The sequence below is a fragment of the Amia ocellicauda genome, chromosome 5, assembly GCF_036373705.1.
Source record: "Amia ocellicauda isolate fAmiCal2 chromosome 5, fAmiCal2.hap1, whole genome shotgun sequence".
Classification (NCBI taxonomy): Eukaryota; Metazoa; Chordata; class Actinopteri; order Amiiformes; family Amiidae; genus Amia; species Amia ocellicauda.
This window is the reverse complement of record NC_089854.1, coordinates 17572635-17594679: the sequence shown is the minus strand read 5'-3', so window position 1 is coordinate 17594679 and position 22045 is coordinate 17572635. Positions and strand designations below refer to the sequence as shown.

At 39.8% G+C, this 22045-nt stretch overlaps 1 protein-coding gene across 2 annotated transcripts in view; it reads left to right on the top strand.

Moving 5' to 3' along the window:
• akt2 (v-akt murine thymoma viral oncogene homolog 2) overlaps nucleotides 1–22045 on the top strand; it is a 51501-nt gene that overhangs the window by 22582 nt on the left and 6874 nt on the right. For both annotated transcript variants that reach the window (XM_066704070.1, XM_066704071.1), the window contains 10 exons: nucleotides 204–315; nucleotides 2795–2948; nucleotides 7900–8031; nucleotides 8476–8541; nucleotides 12311–12379; nucleotides 12815–12937; nucleotides 13316–13444; nucleotides 13920–14134; nucleotides 16936–17023; nucleotides 19311–19413. In XM_066704070.1, the coding sequence (XP_066560167.1) occupies nucleotides 204–315; nucleotides 2795–2948; nucleotides 7900–8031; nucleotides 8476–8541; nucleotides 12311–12379; nucleotides 12815–12937; nucleotides 13316–13444; nucleotides 13920–14134; nucleotides 16936–17023; nucleotides 19311–19413 (1191 nt within the window). The remainder of the gene's footprint in view (nucleotides 1–203; nucleotides 316–2794; nucleotides 2949–7899; nucleotides 8032–8475; nucleotides 8542–12310; nucleotides 12380–12814; nucleotides 12938–13315; nucleotides 13445–13919; nucleotides 14135–16935; nucleotides 17024–19310; nucleotides 19414–22045) is intronic.

Below are 22045 nucleotides of genomic sequence, written 5' to 3'. Positions count from 1 at the left end.
TAATTTCTGTAAAAGGACCATTAATATCTCATCCCCCATGTCTTTGCTCATCACTAATTGACTTGTTTCATATCCTACCCGGCTTGTTCCTGTGCACTGTGTAAATGAGAGTATGACACAGAGTAACTGAGAGTCACAAGAGGGAAGTGAAATGCTTAAGGGTGATATGCTTGACATTAACTGCTCCTTCCTCCCATTTCCAGAATGCCAGCTGATGAAGACCGAGAGGCCACGGCCCAACACCTTTGTGATCCGCTGCCTACAGTGGACCACTGTGATAGAGCGCACCTTTCATGTGGACTCTAAGGAGGAAAGGTGAGAGTGCAGATGCATGTTATGACCTGCTCTATTTTGTGCTAGGTTTTTACATCTGCTTTTAACCTGACCAATCTCCTAGGTGTACATCAAGGATGGGCCATGATTGCGTTTCTGCTCTGCAAAATCAAACTCTTTGGAATGCGTGTGTTTAATGGGGGGGGTGCCTAATTTCCTTCCGCACTGCACGTCTTGTCAGTACTGAGAAGTCGTCTTGCTGGCTTCTGTATGTTCAGTAAGGAGCTTAACAATTCAGGCAGAGGAACACCACACAAAACTAATTTGCAAAGACTTTTCAGGAGCACATTAATAAGCAGCAGCTCCTTCTTGTTTGCCACATCTTCTGAGTTCAAAAACGCTGGAAAATAGAAGGCCCCAGAAATGATGCTTCCTAAAGTAAAGTAAAGTATTCCTAAACCCGATTGTGGTTTGGACTGCCTCCAATAAAGTAGTATCTCTTTGCAAAAGAGCTCCGGCCTGGGATTTGCGATTTATCCACAGTGCAATAACCCCTGTAATGAGCCTGATTAGCACTGAGGAGATTATCTATGAGAATAATGGGGCCACACAAATCACTGACACCCTGATTTGTGCTGCTCAAGAGAGAGCTCTGGGAACATTGAGTTCACTGGAAAACCAACACAAAAAAATAAACGTCTATCAGGAGGGCGTAAAAAAGCATTAGCCTCCTCAATGGCAAATCATGGCAAGTCAAATCATTACAAGCCGCCAGAGCCGTAGGACTGAAATGTAAGCTGTGTGGCGGTGAGAGACGGTTAACAATGACTGTCTGCAGACACACCACAAAAGAGAAGGTGGTAATTTGCACAATTTAAATGAGTCAATCTAAAGCCTGAAATGAAAGGCGACGTGGATGCTGTAAACACAGGCTAATTTGTGAATGAAGAGATTTGGCCTGCAGTGTTTTGAAACCTGTTTGACACAGCAATGTGGATGAACAATCTATTCTTTTTTTTTTTTTTTTTGTCAAACCATTTTAATTAATCCTAAAATGGCACCATACACTTAACACCATTTTTTATTTACTAGAAGTACAAGTACATAAGGAAATACAGAAATAAGTGTGTAGTGAATATTTATATTGTTTTAAAACACAATCCTAGATAAACATAACTTTATGTATAATTTATTGATTCCAGGATAAAGCTTTTACATGCATAGTAACAATTACATTTAGACTGCAAAGGAACCACCAACACTTTTTTACAGTAGCTTGTTTACCTTAACTTACTGGGAGAACACGTGAACTTACCCCCTCTACAATGGATCGTCTGAAAGAATAGGAAGGTCTTCTAGATGTTGAAAATTGTATATAAAACAATGTATTTATACTATTACACCCGGTTTCCCCACAGTGTTTTTCATGTCTGGCCTGTCCACCCCCCCCAGTCAATAATATGTGATTACACCCCACCCCACCGCTCAACAATTCAGTATCGCTTTGTCTATGCAAATATATGTGGGAAACCCTGCTATTAGGTTACCAGGTACACCCACTCAAGCACTATCACATGAGAATGTCTCGCAATTACTGCATTTACACTAAGGTCGGATCTAATGCGGATTTGGCCTGACTGTCACTGTGGAAGGTCTTATGTCTGACCTGCTAGCATACCTCCTAATTACAATATGTACTGTGTGGTGCTAGAATCGCCACCTAGTAACAATTAGTTTTCTCCTCCCACAAAGATGGAAAGGGGGGGGAAAAAATAAGTGTAAACTTCTGATACATTTACTGTATACACAACTATAAAGAGTAGTTTAATCCATGCATGCTGAGAAGGAAGCATATGGACACAAATGCTGGAAGAAACTAACAAAAATGCGTTGTCTTTATACATTTCTTTAAGTGTTTCAAATCAAATTATGCTCTGGTAGAAGATTTCAGTCCCTTAAACATAAAATTTACATTTAATCTACATTGTCTCATAAAATTAACTCAAAAGCATTGTTACCAGAAGGGCTGTGTGGATCATAAAATTGTTTGACTTTTAATTGTCATGAAATTATTGCGATTTAATGACTAGATTCTGTTTTTAACAAGTTATAAGTAATAATAAAGTCCCCAAAATGAAAATAAAGAATATGCGATGGCTAGAATAGACCAGATCTCAATCTTTCACAATAAAGACCTTTCTTACTCCTTCTCACTAAAGGATGTGTTGGGCTTTGTGATGCACACCGCCTACCATAGACGAGCGCTTTTGTGGGAGTAAAGGGGTGTTTGGGGAACATGGGCTAGGTTTTTGATTTTGTATCCAGCTTTTAATCATTTACTCTCATGTCTACACTTTGCATAAACCTGAGCTAGAACTAAATGAGTACATATGTAATATAACATATATTTTAATGTATATATTTATACATGCATACCAACTCGTTCTGCTTTGGATCATCCTTGAGGTCCTGTATGTGTGTATAGCGCTATGCTCTGACTGTGTGTGGGGTTCTGTTCCAGAGAGGAGTGGATCCACACCATCCAGACAGTGGCCAACAGCCTGAAGAACCGCCAGCCTGAGGAGGAACCTATGGACATCAAGTTCGGCTCGCCCAGCGATAACTGTGGCGCGGAGGAGATGGAAGTGGCCATGTCCAAATCACGCTCCAAAGTCGTGAGTACCTCTGTCAAAAGATGGCTGCATCGCTACACATTTCTTATGCCCTTTGTCTAGGGCCACTGTACTGATTTCAGTTGGTAAGACTGTGAATTGTAAACATTATTAGTATTTTTCTTTATTCTTTTGGCAGCTGCTTGTATCCAAGGCAATGTATAAGGTTTACAAGTAATCAATATCCAGAACTAGATTTAAAACATAATACTACAGTACACATACAGTAGTTTTACATCAGCCAGTGTGGCCCAGGCTGCACTTTGAGGTGCTGAGGTCACCCCAACAGGCCTTTGATCGTTTACCAGCAGTAGCAGCGGCATGCAATCCAAGACATCACAAAGCACTTCCAGTGTGGAGAAAAAAAACAATGTTCTGAACACAAGGTCCAGAAGAAATTACTGTGATGCCATTTATCAGGCAGGCTGTGGAAATGACGTGCACTTTTAAATTCGGAAGCAGGTAGAACCAGGGATTTGGAGCAGGACGGATTTTGAATTGCTGCGCTCCGGCCAATTAGTGGCTGCTCCTGCTCCGTGCCCCGTTCTGCAGCTCAAATTACATGACTAACTGCATAATTGTTAACTGAAGGAAGGGATATCACTGATATGCAAAAAGTGTTCTCATTAGAATGCTGTGCTACATTTTTTTTTTTTTTTTTTTTTTTTCTAAATATAATTTTTACTTTAACTATTTTAGTTCTAAAAATATGTTGTTAAACCATTGTTAACTGAGAGGCAGTCAGTCTGACCTGCTAAGGAATATGTTTTTTATTTTTGGTATCCTGTGTTTTTGTCACGTACTTTTTGTCACCGGCAACCCTTCATCATGAACATTTCATCAACAGTGTCCTTTCATCAGCAATTTGCATTTTCACTTACAAATTACAGACAGACTTTTAGACCAGCAGTTGTAGTCGGTTTTTGAAAGTACACATTCAATTCAGTAAATAAATATGGAGTGGAATTTGGGCCAAAATAAATATATAACGAAATCCATAGACCTACATGAATAAATAAAATAGGAAATAAATGGAAATAAAATCAATACATCTTTTTTTTTATTCATCTATGTATTTATTTTGTATTAATTTTGGGACAGCGATGTTGTATATAAGGAAATAGAGTATTTAAAAAAATATATATACTAAAACCACCCCAAGCAGCTCCCCTTCAGTTAAAGGAAGATTAGTGACGTGTTATTCAAAAAGATGCCCCAAAGAGCAGTTTATTCACACAGTAGAATATAATTAATAAATAGGTCAGATAACAAGAGCGAACAATAACATTAAAGAACCGCCATAGCCACTTTTTGTGCAGCTTTTGCAATTCAAAAGTAACTATCTCTGCGTATGTGAATTTCTCCTGCATATCCATTCTTATGTTACTAAATATTTTAATTAAATGCATAAAAGGCATTTCAGCTGTAAACTCCTTAAAATTAATAGGTTATAAATACTTCTCCTTCAGTTTATGCTTTAGTGAATAGAATGTACCCGACAATCTGGGCTTTGCAATAACATTAGTCATTGTGAAAGATTTATAATAGTGTTGATTCCTGAAATGCATGATTTTCTAAACATCATTCATATATTATCATAATTTATTTTATCGGCAGATTTGCACCATCTCCTCTGTCTGTCCTGGTCAGCTCTGCAAGTTTCTAACTTTCTTTTGGAATTCAATCGTGATCATGTTGCTGACCCAGGTCTCTGTATCGATGCTTTGATCAGTCACCTGTTTGATCATGAATGCTAATTCTTTTGTATTAGGTGCAGGGCACTATTGTGTTGAAAAGCTCGTTTTCTGCCTTGATACGCAGCTGTAATAGATGGAGACATTTCAAAGCGCTTTCACATTGCGTAATTTTCATATTTCGGTTTTATACTATTTTTATAACTGGTTATTTATGTTTTATAAGTCTAAGATATATGCATAACGATGTATACACCAGTTTAGTTTATTTTTCTGTCAGGCTTGATTATTGATTAATGCCAAAAATGCCAAAGCCCCTTTGGAACCCCCACCAGGGCTTCCCCTGTGGACCCTAAAGGGGGTCTGGCCTAGGTTGCAGCAAGTTTGGCGCTCTTCAGACTTTCAGATTTTTTTTATCTTCACCCACTCATATTTGAGTGTTGGAAACAAAACTAACGTGTGATGCCTTTTGCAGCCATGCACGGCGTAGCAAGGTTAGCTAGAACAAAAAGTGCACTATTATTTTAGGTATTATTCATTGACTGTGTGCTGTTCACTTTATTTTTCAAATAAATCTTATATTTTTGTATTGAGAGCTAAAGTAAACAACAATGAGCTACATATACTTATGTTTTCAGGTAGCTACACAGGCTGTTTTTATTTATTAATTTATTTGCACTTTATGTTGAGGAAAGCCTATCAGGGAGCACTATCCCGATTCCCAGGTTAAAGTAAAAACAAAGTAATAAAAGGAGTTGTTATCCGAAGTATATGCATAATGTATTGTTTTCTGGTTGATGGGACAAGAACGCAACAAAAATGGTATCTATAATACCTTGATGTATCTAAACTACAGTAAACTGGAAAACCTGGAAACTGCCCATGCCTACTATATTTAATAACCGGTTACCACAAACCGGTAGTGGTCAGTAAATTATCAACAAAATTCCCAAACGTGGCAAGAAATGTCTTAAGTCAGAGCCCGCAGCCTTGGAATAAAAGCAAATAAAATGTGCAAATGAAAGTCAATGGCAGATAAATCAAGAAAATAACTAAAATAATAAAGATGGACAAGGATAATTCAACGTGATAATTCAGAACTTTTAGAATTGCAATATGGAAACAGTGTTCTGTTCTGTTCTAGTCCGAGACTAGTGCTAATTAAGGTCTTCGAAAGCAGCCATGAGAGAGGGAGCTTTGTGCAGCCTCATTTATCTTGACACATGAGAACTTATTGCCTGATCATTGTGTTTGCTAGCAGGCTGTGCTCCGTACAGACGTTTTCAAACCAATCGTAACCAGTAAAGGCATCTGCATAACGGGTTGAGGTTGAGTGAACACAGCCTGTATTAAATAGATGAATGTATTTCTAAGGGAGGAGCTGCACTGTGAATGTGCCAGTGTCACGTTAGTGGAGGAAATTAAATGCATGTCACCCAGAAGATGGCAAGCGCAATTGATTTATAAAAATACTGGGGGTATCGGTGAACAAGTCAACACTGTTAACCAGTCGTCCCTGCATTCAGAAAAACTAAATGTAAAATGAAGTAAAATAGAAAAGTTTTGAAAAACATTTGGAGCGTAGAGAAGGTTCTCTGGGCAAAAACTTGGTGCACCACTGCTCCGTGCTGCAAATCCTTGGGTCTCATAGCCGGTGTGCTTTGGTGGTGAGTCTCCATTGAACAGCACGGACGATACTAGACTGATGTAACTGAAGGAGGGAGGTGTTCAACTAGATCACCTGGGATGGTTGGAGCTGCTCTTCTGTGGGCCTGTCATGTTAGAGGCTGAGAGAGAAATTTAGTTCAGGGATGGAAACTAAGCAAACCGCATTGGGGTCAATTCCTCTTTTGCAAATTCCAGCTTTTTCAAACTCATTCCAAATGACCATGATCTGATTTGGATTAGTGAGAAGGAATGTTTGTTGGGTTTGGATCTGATGTGTATCTTCCTGGTGTGTTCAAATCAGGCATTCCATATTGAGCTAACCACATTTACCCACCTTCCCAGACCAGAACATAATAATTTTATCATCTTTTTCAGATTATTCTTTCTTTGAAATTCCATGCATGATCTTCTGAAAGATTTTGGTGATCTTTTTGACCAAAAACCCTCATGAAATGGTCAATTTTGATGTTGCACAGACATGTATGATGTGTGGGCGCCCTGGCCCTTTCTGTCAAGCCTATTGGCTTTCCTGCATGTTGCTTCATGCTAATCAGGAGCTGTCTCTCAAGGGGTGAAACAGGCAGTTGGTCTTGGCAGAAATAAAAATCTTTCTAAGCTGAAGGAAACCGACAACCCAGATTGCCTCAGAACAAACTGCCATGGAGGTGGGCACTGGTTGGGCAGTTTTGGCACTTCTCTTCCTTTGCATTCCAGTGCTGCAGACAAGCCAGAGCCTTTAATGGTTTGGCTGTCCATAATGAATTGAATCAGACATCACCTCGATAATTAAGTATAAGCTGCAAAGGAGACCTGCAGAGGGAGGAAACCCAGGAGCCAAACCCTTACTCTGGGAGATTAAACCATGTCGTCAGATCAGTCAGTGCTGTCATTCCTACTTGAACCCTGTGTGCTGTGTTCAGTCAAAAGCATTCCTGGTGTTAGAAGATGCAGCTAAATCAGTACCATGCTGGAAGGAATAATAGAGCGAGACCCATGTCATTGCTTAATTGAAACACCTTGGCGACTGCAATTTGGAGCACCCCAACTTAGCGCTGCTGGTCCAATGATACAGCATTAGCCCATGTGTCCCCATGTATTTCCGACCCCCGACTAGTTAATTTCTCTAAAAGGTTCATGGTCATTCTCCATTGTAATGAAATTGTGTCCTTTTAATTCAAACCTGCAATTATTTCTCTGTAGTTAAGTCGGTGTATGAGTTACTTGGCAACAAGACTATAAGTTGCATGAATACCTGAATAACTACATGTTTACAATGCTTAAATATAATTTTGTAATGATTTGTATTACTGCAGTTTTGTAATGCTTGTGTAAACTGTAAGTCACCTGGATAAGTGTGTCTGACAAATGTTTTCACAAAAAAATATTTTCATCAAGGCATTTTATTTTATTTTTATTTTATTAAGTTTAGATTGCGAAATTAATCACCCCTTTCTTCACTTAACCAACAGATAATGATAGGAATTCAAATGCCAGGTCTGTTCCAGGCTACAGCCAGGTTGTGAGTCAGAGTGCAGTGTAGCTGCCTCCTCAGAACCTTAATGACTCTGTTCCCCCTATCTCTCCCTCTGCAGACAATGAGTGACTTTGACTATCTGAAGCTGCTGGGCAAGGGCACATTTGGGAAGGTGATCCTGGTGAAGGAGAAAGCCACAGGCATGTACTATGCCATGAAGATCCTGCGCAAAGAGGTCATCATTGCCAAAGTGAGTCTGCTTCTCACGCTGCACTTAAAATCCCAGAATCTGCTGACTGGCCCTAAATGAGAGTGGTTCTGTGACTACAGTGGCCCAGTAAATGTCATACCTCTTCTGATGTAATAAGTTGTTTTAAGAAAGTCACAAAACTTTATCTAAATTTAAGCTCAAGAAACTGTTCCACTGCTTGATTTTGATTTGGTACTTTTTGATTTGGTTTTTTTTCCAAGAGCAATTTTACTTGCAGTGTTGCACATAAAATAAATCTGATTCCAGTGGCCAAGACTTCATGTGTACTGGATATAAACAGACATTGCAACCGTTGCTTGTTTTTAGTTTTATAAACAACGAATAGCAAGGACCCCTACATTGCCTGAGGAGACTGGGAATGTGTGTGTGATCTGTGACGTAAACATTTTATTTTATCCTTTCTCCCCACCCCCCTCCATTCAGGATGAAGTAGCGCACACAGTGACCGAGAGCAGAGTGCTACAGAACACAAGACATCCCTTTCTTACTGTGAGTACCTGTGCCCACATTTAACCCAGCTTTCCTCCATGTAGAGCAAATGCAGGGCCTACTGTGAGATCATTACACACTCACATTCGCACTACAGCATTTTCCTTTTCACCTTAGCGAGGGTAACAGGAGCCACTTGATTAACTGGCCTATGCTTTAACCACTAGGACACCTAGCCTCAGATAGTGTGGTTCAGACTGGATTGGACTTGAAACTCTCAAGTGTACAATAGTATATTTATATTGTGGGGGGTTTAAAAGTTATAGGCTCATAGCAGTATGTGCTGTTTCTTCCTCACACATCTGCCTATGCAAATTCCACAAGGTGACCTTCACATACACAGCACCTGGCTTGTGCTTCCACACAGGAGCCCATCAACAGAGCAGACCAGTGTTGCACTGAATGATGGATGCCACTGTTGGGCTGGTGCATTCTGGGAAGGGTGCAGAAGGACACTGACTGAGCTGATTGACACTTGCAGTTGACGCAGATCCTATAGAGTTCAGGATTGTCTCGGCTCTCTGGGAATAAATAAGGAGAAACTGTTTTCATACTAGAGGAATTCTGAAGAGGTTTATCTCCATTTCTCTGTCTCTATGTGAATCAGTTTGGTCTCGTTTCTTCCCATATTGCTTATTTAATCGGAGCTGACTCTTGAAGCTGTCCTCCGCTGCTCTTACCAGTCACTTCAGTCAGGGTCCTTGTCCAGCCTTTTTCAGGAATAAATGAAAACGAAAAACCCGATAGTTCATCAGTGAGATGCTACTCCTCTTCCTCTCAAGCCCTCCTCACTGAACTGCCTGCTGGCTGACACTGGAGCAGTTGGTTTTGTAAATTCGATGTTTTAAAAACAAACAAAAAAAAAAAACTGAAAGGTTCTGGTGCATACTTAAAAACAAAAACAAAACAAAAAACGAGTCACTGGATCATTTGCCTACAGCGGCACAGTGCTTTTCCATATTGTCTCTTGGAAAGCCTTTAGCGCCGACAGATCCTCAGAGTTGCATTATCTCCCCTCCCTTACGCATCATTTTGCATGCCATTTGCCTGCTTTGAACAGGTGAGCTCAGCCTGGAAATAGCCTGCGATTCGGAAACCAGATCTTTGCTCCGTGAATGCTGCCTGCCATTTTGTTTTTGTTCCCCCTGCCCTCCAGTTGTGAAGTAGCTCATGTCAGGCAGGTTCCAAGGACAGAGAGTGAAATTGACAGAAAGCACACCAAGTCCTCTACACCTTACTACACATACATTCCTCCTTCTTTTCACAGCCAAATACACTGTCTCTTTTATTTGTCTGTGTGTTTGTCTCTCTCTGTCCCGCTTTCTCTTACAATGAAAAAGCAACACCAACAAGGTCATGAAGTGTCCCAAATCTTTTTCGATGTTTATTTGCAGTCTCTCTGCCATTCAAGCAATTCTTCCTCGTTTTGTAACCGCAAAGCTCAGTTGCACCAGCAGGGCTTAACCCCTGTCCCCGATTAAGCAGAGGATTATATTTTAATCTGGTTGCATAAAAAAAAGTCATGCCAGGCTTTCTATTCCCCCTCACTTTAACATGAACATTGCTTTAAACGTGCTGGCGTGTAGAACAGCTGTATGTATCTCTGATTAACTGAAAGGAGGGAAATTGTTATTTGTAGGAAATGTAGACTCATTGCATCCACAGAAATGGCACACGACAAATTCTGAAGGGGTCAACCCCTTGAGGGGGAGGCAGTTAGTCAGTGGTAAAAGTAGTCCTCCGGTGAGAGTACATTTATCAGATGGTAAAGCCAATGTGCAGTCCTTTAGTGGCAGTTTGGGTCAGTTGACCAGCAGGGAATTGTCCATAGACTTCACATAGATAACTCATGAATGTCTGCAAGGCCTGGATCAAAGGAAAACATTTCTTTACCCGGAAATTACAAAACTGGTATCTTTTAACGATTGAATTTATTATCACAAGGAAATTGACACTATTTATAAAACAAAAAGCCATAGGGAACTGGTTTAGACTACTGAAAGTGACCTCTGTTTAGTATTCATGAATGCAGATGTTTGCATGCTCTCTTATTAGCAAAGGGAGTATACAGTACTAATCCAGCCTTTACATGCAAACATGCCAAGCTTTCTCAGTCTCTGTGGTGGGGAAAGTTTTTGGTGTTGCACAGTGTTCTGGAACCTATAATTGTGTCTCTCTCTCTTCCTGGCTTTCAGTCTAAAGCAGACGTATGTCAGAAGATGTTACAGGATACTCTGTGCCACAGCGATGAATAACGGGATATGTGGAGGGCATACATATTGTGTGTACTGTCCCCTATCAGATACAATGGAGAGTAGTGTTAACTGATTAAAACGCAAATGGAAAAAGGAATACCCTACGAAAGGGCTATGCTGGTAAATGGTATACAGTCTCACCATGGTGTCACACCGATGAAATGAAAAATAATTTATCGTCAATACCGGCCTTTTATTTATTTATTATTTTAAAAATATAAATGGAGCAATTCTGAAGCTTCGCAGTGCTGCGGTAAGGTGTCTGCACTGAGGCGGGAGAGATCGGTGTTCAAATCCCGCTGTGGCTGTTCCATGAGCAAGTGCTGCGAGAATAAAGTGTAATTCTAAGTTAGATTCCTCATAGCCTATTAAACCGGAAAATACGTATGGGCATTTCTTTTCCTATTATAGTCATCTTATTTTTGTCATTGTAGGCTATTTTTGTTTAGATCACTCATTTCAAACAGTCTATGCTACACGTGCACACAAACGCCCCCGCCACCCGCATTCAACAAATACACGCACCCCCCCACCCCCTCTCAAGCTGACCAGTTTCTGTCACTGCTTTTTTCATGTAACAGATCTCACTCATGAGCTATAATATACATTAGCAAAGGGATTTTAACAAGCAGAAAAGTGTGACAAATGGTACCCTAGGCTCCAATTTAGATTTTTTTAAACTAAAGTATATAGCTTAAAATATTTATTTGACTCTAAAAAGTATATTTCAGATGCTCCTTTTAAAGTCGGGATTTTAAGTCGGAAGCTTTATAACGCTTAAAAAAAAAATTGCAATGTAATTAGCACATTGTTCTTTGGAATCTTTACTTTATTCTGTTTGTGTCATGTAACTGGTAATACCTGTACTCAGTGATTGCTCAATCATACTGTACAAGAGTCCTCCAACGTATTCATTATTTCAGAACAAGTGTTGGCAGAACTCCATTTCATATGTGTCGTCCTGTGTGTGGGTACCTGATTATAGAGTTTTTAATTTATTTTATTAATCAAACATTTCTATTGATTGTTTTTCTAACCCTTGCAGTCTTGGGAACCAAAGCCCATGCATTCAAAGTGATCAACACTACAATCAATTACTTTAAAGGGTTGAATTGCCCCTTAAATGAGTAACTGAACAATACATCCTCAATGTAGAAGTGCAAAAATAAAATTCCACAGTACAGCTTGCAAAGTTTTGGTGGAGACTTAATTCACCTTAAGTGAATTAACAAGCTGTATTAAGTTTCCACTGAAATTTTGCAATCTGTACTGTGGAATTTTATTTTTGCACTTCTACATTGAGGAGGATGTATTGTTTCTCTTTGGGGACTGTATTTCCCATATGTACTGCTACTTTCAGTAAATACATAATGAGGTATGCACTGATTTTCATTTTATGAGTAACTGAAAAGGTTGCATTTTATAGATGAAATACATGGCTGTTACTGCTTTCAGTCAAACCCTAAACTGCAATTTAAAATCACCCAACAAACCTTTTTTTATTTCCCCCACAGACACTAAAATATGCTTTCCAGACCCACGACAGGCTGTGCTTTGTCATGGAATATGCCAATGGAGGAGAGGTGGGTGACTGACTGTGACCTGGGGTTTACAACACAGATGGGACGAGAAGAATTTTAACTTTGTAAAAATAATAATCTTTTGATATCTTCTGATTGAGATAACTTTGGGTGGGGGAATGGTGGGTGAGGTGCTAACAGACCAGTAAAACTTCCAACATGGAAAAAGTGTATTTGTAGCTGAATTTCCAAAGACCCATTTGACATACAAAGAGTCATATACAATAGTCTTCTATAAGAATTGATTGTGTAGTTCTGAATTTTGGAAATTGCCTGTTGGGAAAACTATCTGTTACAGAAGTGGGGCAGATGAAACTTCAAATTTGAAAGTAAAAATAAGTAAATTTTCCTTGTGGTACCCAAACCCCCGCAGTGAGATCTCTGTTTACCTGCCCTGTGTGATTTGTTGTGGTTCCTGTCTCGTTTCTCATTGTCCAGCTGTTCTTCCATCTGTCACGTGACCGGGTGTTTACGGAAGACCGTGCACGCTTCTACGGTGCTGAAATAGTGTCTGCTTTGGAGTACCTGCACTCCAGAAATGTTGTGTACAGAGACCTTAAGGTGAGTGCCTGGGGGAAGGGGTGGAGGGAATAGACAATGTAAGAGGGAGAGTGATCAGCTTCATGACATCCCTAAACTTCATGGCAATGGAATCTGTGTCCAGGCTTCAATGTCAGTCGATCAATTTGTATTTGGTACAGTGCCCTTCACAAGTTGTCACAAAGTGCTTTCACACTTAAAATGAACCAGGACAGTTACAGTACAAACAGGTTGACCATACAAGTGGAGTTTTGCCATATTTTTCCCGTAATGGGTTTTCTGCAACTGAGTAAAAGGGGGTCGACTTAGAATTGCCAGTCCATGATTAATGCTGTATAATTTGCATTTGTTTGCTAAAGAATGGTAACACCCCACTCTCTTTCATCTCTCCCCTGGCAGCTGGAGAACCTCATGTTGGACAAGGATGGCCACATCAAGATAACTGATTTCGGGCTGTGCAAAGAGGGCATCACGGACGGAGCCACCATGAAAACGTTTTGCGGCACCCCGGAGTACCTGGCACCTGAGGTACTGCGCTAGCAGTGTCTGCTTCACTTTATCTTTCACAAACAGCTGCATAATGACGTTGGTGTGTTGCAGGCAGTGGCATACGTTTGGTTTCAGAGTAGGGGGGACATGCATTTTGAGTCTTCTGCGGTTGGCAGTTGTGGAGTTGTCGGGGGGAGTGTACGAGAGTGGAGTTGTTGAACCTACACTTTTGGTTGCAAGCCATGTGTATGTTACCTTTCTGCTCAACTCCTGTTTATTTGACTACTTATTTATATAGATTTGATTCACTCCTAATCTGAATTTGAAGGAAAAGGCAGAAGCTATAAACTACAACATTCCGTTAAGGAATTAGGGCACAGCTCCTCTTGCATTAACTATGTAAATTAATAATATAAATTTGTTGCCAGTGGGCTGGTAAAGGAAAACCAATAAAAAAAAAAACTTTCACACTGGTGCAGTGGCTGACAGTACAGTGCACCTCTCTGTCCCTCAGGTGCTGGAGGACAATGACTATGGACGAGCGGTAGACTGGTGGGGGCTGGGAGTGGTAATGTACGAAATGATGTGTGGACGGCTGCCCTTCTACAACCAGGACCATGAGCGGCTGTTTGAGCTCATCCTCATGGAGGAAATCCGCTTCCCCAGGAACCTCTCCCCCGAGGCCAAGGCACTGCTAGCCGGGCTACTCAAGAAAGACCCCAAACAGAGGTGAGTGAGGGAGGTGCAGCAAAGTGGAGGACATAGAGAGAGAGCAGACATTAATTAGGTTAAGCAGACAGTGAGAGAAATTCAAAAAGCAGATGGTGAGAGAGAGGTAGAGCAATAAGAGAGAATGTGGTAGAGCAGATACTGGGAGTGATGGAGAGAGGTGGCATCCTGAGGAAGAGAGGTTGAGAGGGAGAGGGTGAGCATGCAACCAAGGTGGCAGTGAGTCTGGACACTAACACTACCACTTCCTGGGGTTGAATTAATGTGATATTATACAGTACGCATAGACTAGCTCCAACAAGTGTTTGTAGGGCTGGGTATACAGGTACTTACTGAAGCTATTGCATAGTCTTAATAACATACATGCATATATACATACATTGTGTTGGATTACTTTGAAAACATGTTCCGGTACAGTATACTAATTGGTTTGTTTATAAAATCTGTAATGTAATCCGATACAATTCTCCAAGTCAGTAACTGGTTACATTTAGACTATTTTTGGCATACTTTATAAAACAAAACAAGAACAAACTCAAAACAATGTGTAAATATCTTCTATATTGAATGTACAATCAATTTTAATATGGAAGACTGATTTTATTTTTATTTCTTCTTGGTACCTGTTAAAATGTATTCAGTTTAGGTTTTTTGGGGGATGGCGGTGAGTTTCATATAGATGTCATGTAGTCGAACACTAATGAGTATAATTGTCAAAAATTCTTGGCAAGCTTTTCAGTATGAATGCAGGAAGACAAAAACATGGTCTCCCTACCAGTAAAGAGCCTGTTTGGGAAATGGTATGCACACACACCATTTGGCCTTAATTATTTATTTATTATATCATATCTGAGAACTGGTCTTGTATGCCATTTTGCTCATTAATATTTGTGATATATTTATATTTAAGTAAGTAAGTATTTAAGTAAGATATTACCTTCATGTGGTGTTCAGAAGCACACACACAAGAAACACTATCTAAAATAAGACACTCCAAAGAGACTAAAATAGATTCCACCGGTGCTGCTTGTAGATTTTAGACTAACTCCCCATCCCCAAGCATACTAATAAGGCAGTTTAGTGTTTTCAGTCATTAACAAGTAATTTACTGTAGGTGAGTGTTTTATGATGTAATAGTGCTAGGTTTTTTTTTTTTTTAAACCAAAGGTAGAAATAGGGCCAGCCTTAAGATAAGTTTGATTTTAGGTAAACAAAATCTGAAAATCAATTATATCTGGAGGCTCCATAAAATGAGTTGGCTGCTAAATCCCTGCCTCCTGGCACATTTCTACCACCAATAGCTGACTGTGTGTGTGTGTGTGTGTGTGTGTGTGTGTGTGTGTGTGTGTGTGTGTGTGTGTGTGTGTGTGTGTGTGTGTGTGTGTGTGTGTGTGTGTGTGTGTGTGTGTGTGTGTGTGTGTGTGTGTGAATTGACAAGTCATCATACACCCAGTGTAGCACTAAAGAGAACAAAAATGAGAATCATATTCCTGAAGCTTCAGTTATGATTTAAAATGAAAGCGAGGTATAATTATAACATGACATTGCAACAAAAGTCTGGGTTTCTTTGTGCCACAAAGCTGAACTTTCATTCTCTGATTTATGCAAATGATGTCAGTGTTTAGTATTTGTTTTTATTTTGAGTGTACTGACTGTGCAGTTTAGATCTTAACTTACATTAATTGCACCTATTATATTGTACTGACCCCAAGGTAATTACTTTGAATGGTATACTGTATGTCAGGTAGCTAGTTCTATAGGTTATAAACCAAAAATAACCTACTTTTAAGTGTTTCTTAAAGCAATTACCATGCACGGTCAGTTAATAGAAACAATAACGAATGTAAATATAGAAAATTGTTTTTGCAAACTATAAACCCAGATTGACAATGTTAACAAAGAAATAAGAGGACTGGTGTCACATTAATGAAGAACATCACACTTTTATTAACTGAAGATTACAACAATACAATTCACATTGTATACATTGTATACAATACACAATATACAGTTCACATAATGTATATGTAAAATGAATCCAGCACGTGGTCTAAACTTAATGCGTTCACGTATGTTAACCGGAAGGTTTAAAGTGATTGGCTGCATACAAAATGATTGACGGTTATGCCTCCCACAATGTCTCCCTTTCTCACTTTTTTCTCCTTTTCATTGTGATAGCAATAGGCATTTGTAAAAGATGTTTATCCCATGAAAGATTTGTCCTTCACTTTTATATTTTCCCCTTATTTCATTCATAATTAAATAATAATTAAAAATATATATATATTTTGACACATCTTGACATGAAGCAAGGCCTTTTTGTAAAGTACAGATTACATTTAGATTCCTACTAAATAGTAAAAAGAGGTTATATTTGTTACGTCTGATTCTTTTAAAATTAAGTCTACCTGTATGTAATAAAAGTGGAGTTTGTCGGAGGCTTTACCCATGCTTACATAATGGTGATGAATTATGAGCTCTTTAGCTGGGTTTCCTTACTTGAGTTTTGTGCATTTTCCAGTAAATTGTCAAGACGTAATTACCTAATTTTATGTGTTTATATAAATAACCTATTACAACAGTCATACTACTAAGGTTGTGGTTTAGTGAGAACCTCAAAAACACATACAAGAATCATAAAAGAATGTACATATATATGCAAATGAAACCGATCACCTTTTAAGAACAGATTAAGCTGTTGTCTTGTCTTGGACACTGCGTCTCTCTGTGAGTGTGAAACTGCTGTAATGGCAGAGGTGCCCCTTTGTCTCTCTCACAATTTCAAAATGCTGTTTTTGCAGGTTGGGAGGAGGACCTGAGGATGCAAAGGAAGTGATGAGTCACAAGTTCTTCGTCCCTATTAACTGGCAGGATGTCCTGCAGAAGAAGGTGAGCATGGCAGCCTGGTCCTTGTGTGCCAGCTGCCCAGTGAGGGTGCCCATGGGATGTACAGCAGTAGACTGGGACTATCTGGCAACTTTTCACACATTTCGTGGCAAAATGAGACTGGAGGGATGGCACAGTACTTGGGACTTTGTAATTTAATTTTGTATTTTTGAGCATGCTTACAATCGGAGCAAATTAAGAACTTTGCTAACTACAGGATGGGATGCACTGATTGAGAGGAGGCATCTCTTTTCTTTAAGTTGATATTTTCAGTGTTCTGTAGGCTGATCTCTCTGCTGATTGTTTACATGTGTAGACTTATTGAACCGCATACACTATTTTTTTGTAATGTTTACAATATGCATGGTTACAAATACAATTTCACTTCAAGTAAGCAATTGATGAGCAAGGTGCGTGGGATTTAAATGTCTGATTAAAGGTACAGAACCTGGGTCTGGTTGCATATACACAGATTAAGTCTTTGTCTTGGTATAATTAGAAATCATGTGAACAAACAGGCAATCAGTTAAAATGGTTGAATAAAAGTATTTCCTTAGACTGGTCTTACAATGCATTCTGTGACTTTAAGACCAAACAAAAACATGGTGGCAACATTCTCTACATAGGCAATGATCCCAGTTCACAGTAACTGACAGCGTCAACCCTTTTTAAGTGCAGTCTGAGAATGACTTTGCAGAAAGGATGGAAAATATGATAAATATTTAAAAGAAACTTCCATGTATTGGAGGAGGACCTCCATAAAAACTGTACCACATAATTGGTTATTGATGTCTTTGGGCAGGAGTCTCAATGTTTTGGTGAATTGTATGTGAGCAGGATTTGTTGGATTGTGTGTGTGCCAGTGGAGGCTCCACCTATCAGCATCAGTGAGAGGTGTCGCTGTAGTCTCAAACAGTTTCACTGCAAAGATTTGTAGGTTAACTTTTTAGGCTAAGTCTTAGTCAGTCTTAATTTTAATGCAAGTATCTAACTTGTCTTAATTTGACAGTTAAACTAGTATAATGCAAGTTTAATGGTTAAGTCTAGTCTAATATAGTTTTATGCAATTGGCTCCTGAGCCATATCAGTATTCATCACCACCAAACTGCAGTCCTAATCAGTTTCTTCAGTCCCTTTGTCAGTGATTATTAAAAACATGGACTGCTCATGTTGTTTTAAGGGCTCTCTGATTGGCATCGTCTTTTTAACCCTTTGAGCAGTACATTCTAAAATGCTTTGCTGTGCATCAGGGATTGACTGTTTTAAGCTGATTCCTGCAGTTTACAAGCATATAACTTTCAATATCTAAATTGAGTTAGTTATTTTGAATGTTAAACGGTATCAGCATCATATATTAAATAATCTATAATATTGAACACTGGGGGGGGGGGGGGGGGGGATGTTTATTACAGTTAAATAACTATTTACATTTCTAACCATTACCAGTTTATTTAGTGTTTCACCAACGAAGACAGTTTGAGTGAGAATAAGTTAGTTTTTTTTCTTTCTCCGTGTTATAGATATATGTAGGATGTAAATTAAGTAGATGAAAATGATCTCATTTCAATATTTATCTAGCATTACAAAATGCACTCCCTGCATATTGCAACCAGGAAGTGCCGTGACTCATGGTCTTTTAGTTATAGTTGTATTTTTTGAGCATATACATCCGTGAGGAGGATATTTTCTTTTCTCTTATTTTGTGTTTGCTGAAAAGCCAACATAAAATGCCAGAAGGCACCTTTGTTCTGTACTCCTAGTTTTATTTGTTTTCCTTTCAAAAACTCACATCACAATGTGTATGAACTCGCTGTGTGTTTTTATCTGACTCGACTTTTAACGTTTAGTTTTGTATAAAACAATGGGTTCAAAATAACGAGACAGAGACCAAATTAAATTAATTACAGTAATGTAATTGTCAAATTATTAAAAATACATAGCTGTAGCTAGTTTTATATAGTTCCATATGCACTGTATTACCTTTCTGTTGTAGAATGTACTGGAATGTCAGTAATCCCTGAGGCACACCTCACTGGAGGCAAAGGATACTCTGAAAGAAGGGAAGGATGGGTTTGTCTATCAGTGTGGGAGAAACAGTAGCGATCTTGTCCCCAGAATTATCGGGGAGGGGAAAAAAAAAGAGACATGATCTCTGAGAATAAATGGACTAAATTGGGAATTCTTGTACTGCTTGTGGTATTTTTTTCCCACAGAATAACCTTTAATAGACATTTGTACACTGTGTTGTGGGGCTGGACATTATGTGATCTGTGCTTTTTATTCCTTGTAGCTCGTGCCCCCCTTCAAGCCTCAGGTGACGTCAGAGACGGACACCCGATATTTTGATGATGAGTTCACAGCCCAGACCATCACAGTCACGCCCCCAGATAAGTGTGAGTACAGCAGCCTCTCACAGTTGGCACCTGTTTGTATACACCACACATGTTTGTATAGGGTGATTAAAAAAAAAAATATATATATATATATATATAGTGAGGGAAAAAAGTATTTGATCCCCTGCTGATTTTGTACGTTTGCCCACTGACAAAGAAATGATCAGTCTTTAAGTTTAATGGTAGGTGTATTTTAACAGTGAGCGACAGAATAACAACAAAAAAATCCAGAAAAACAAATTTCAAAAAAGTTATAAATTGATTTGCATGTGTGAGTGAAATAAGTATTTGATCCCCTATCAATCAGCAAGATTTCTGGCTCCCAGGTGTCTTTTATACAGGTAACGAGCTGAGATTAGGAGCACTCTCTTAAAGGGAGTGCTCCTAATCTCAGCTTGTTACCTGTATAAAAGACACCTGTCCACAGAAGCAATTAATCAATCAGATTCCAAACTTTCCACCATGGCCAAGACCAAAGAGCTGTCCAAGGATGTCAGGGACAAGATTGTAGACCTACACAAGGCTGGAATGGGCTACAAGACCATCGCCAAGCAGCTCGGTGAGAAGGTGACAACAGTTGGTACAATTATTCGGAAGAAACACAAAATAACTGTCAGTCTCCCTCAGTCTGGGGCTCCATGCAAGATCTCACCTCGTGGAGTTTCAATGATCATGAGAACGGTGAAGAGTCAGCCCAGAACTACACAGGAGGATCTTGTTAATGATCTCAAGGCAGCTGGGACCATAGTCACCAAGAAAACAATTGGTAACACACTACGCCGTGAAGGACTGAAATCCTGCAGCGCCCGCAAGGTCCCCCTGCTCAAGAAAGCACATGTACAGGCCCGTCTGAAGTTTGCCAATGAACATCTCAATGATTCAGAGGAGAACTGGGTGAAAGTGTTGTGGTCAGATGAGACCAAAATCGAGCTCTTTGGCATCGACTCAACTCACTGTGTTTGGAGGAGGAGGAATGACCCCAAGAACACCATCCCCACCGTCAAACATGGAGGTGGAAACATTGTGCTTTGGGGGTGTTTTTCTGCTAAGGGGACAGGACAACTGCACCGCATCAAAGGGACGATGGACGGGGCCATGTACCATCAAATCTTGGGTGAGAACCTCCTTCTCTCAGCCAGGGCATTGACAATGGGTCGTGGATGGGTATTCCAGCATGACAATGACCCAAAAGACACAGCCATGGCAACAAAGGAGTGGCTCAAGAAGAAGCACATTAAGGTCCTGGAGTGGCCTAGCCAGTCTCCAGACCTTAATCCCATAGAAAATCTGTGGAGGGAGCTGAAGGTTCAAGTTGCCAAACGTCAGCCTTGAAACCTTAATGACTTGCAGAGGATCTGCAAAGAGGAGTGGGACATAATCCCTCCTGAGATGTGTGCAAACCTGGTGGCCAACTACAAGAAATGTCTGACCTCTGTGTCAAATACTTATTTCCCTCATTAACATGCAAATAAATGTATAACTTTTTTGAAATGCGTTTTTCTGGATTTTTTTGTTGTTATTCTGTCTCTCACTGTTAAAATACACCTACCATTAAAATTATAGACTGATCATTTGTTTGTCAGTGGGCAAACGTACAAAATCAGCAGGGGATCAAATACTTTTTTCCCCTCACTATATGTATGCGTGTATATATAATGTGTATGTATATGTATATATATATAATGTATATGTGTATATATGTATGCATGTATATATACACTCACCTAAAGGATTATTAGGAACACCTGTTCAATTTCTCATTAATGCAATGATCTAACCAACCAATCACATGGCAGTTGCTTCAATGCATTTAGGGGTGTGGTCCTGGTCAAGACAAACTCCAAACTGAATGTCTGAATGGGAAAGAAAGGTGATTTAAGCAATTTTGAGCGTGGCATGGTTGTTGGTGCCAGACGGGCCGGTCTGAGTATTTCACAATCTGCTCAGTTACTGGGATTTTCACGCACAACCATTTCTAGGGTTTTCAAAGAATGGTGTGAAAAGGGAAAAACATCCAGTATGCGGCAGTCCTGTGTGCGAAAATGCCTTGTTGATGCTAGAGGTCAGAGGAGAATGGGCCGACTGATTCAAGCTGATAGAAGAGCAACTTTGACTGAAATAACCACTCGTTACAACCGAGGTATGCAGCAAAGCATTTGTGAAGCCACAACACGTACAACCTTGAGGTGGATGGGCTACAACAGCAGAAGACCCCACCGGGTACCACTCATCTCCACTACAAATAGGAAAAAGAGGCTACAATTTGCACAAGCTCACCAAAATTGGACAGTTGAAGACTGGAAAAATGATGCCTGGTCTGATGAGTCTCGATTTCTGTTGAGACATTCAGATGGTAGAGTCAGAATTTGGCGTAAACAGAATGAGAACATGGATCCATCATGCCTTGTTACCACTGTGCAGGCTGGTGGTGGTGGTGTAATGGTGTGGGGGATGTTTTCTTGGCACACTTTAGGCCCCTTAGTGCCAATTGGGCATCGTTTAAATGCCACGGCCTACCTGAGCATTGTTTCTGACCATGTCCATCCCCTTATGACCACCATGTACCCATCCTCTGATGGCTACTTCCAGCAGGATAATGCACCATGTCACAAAGGTCGAATCATTTCAAATT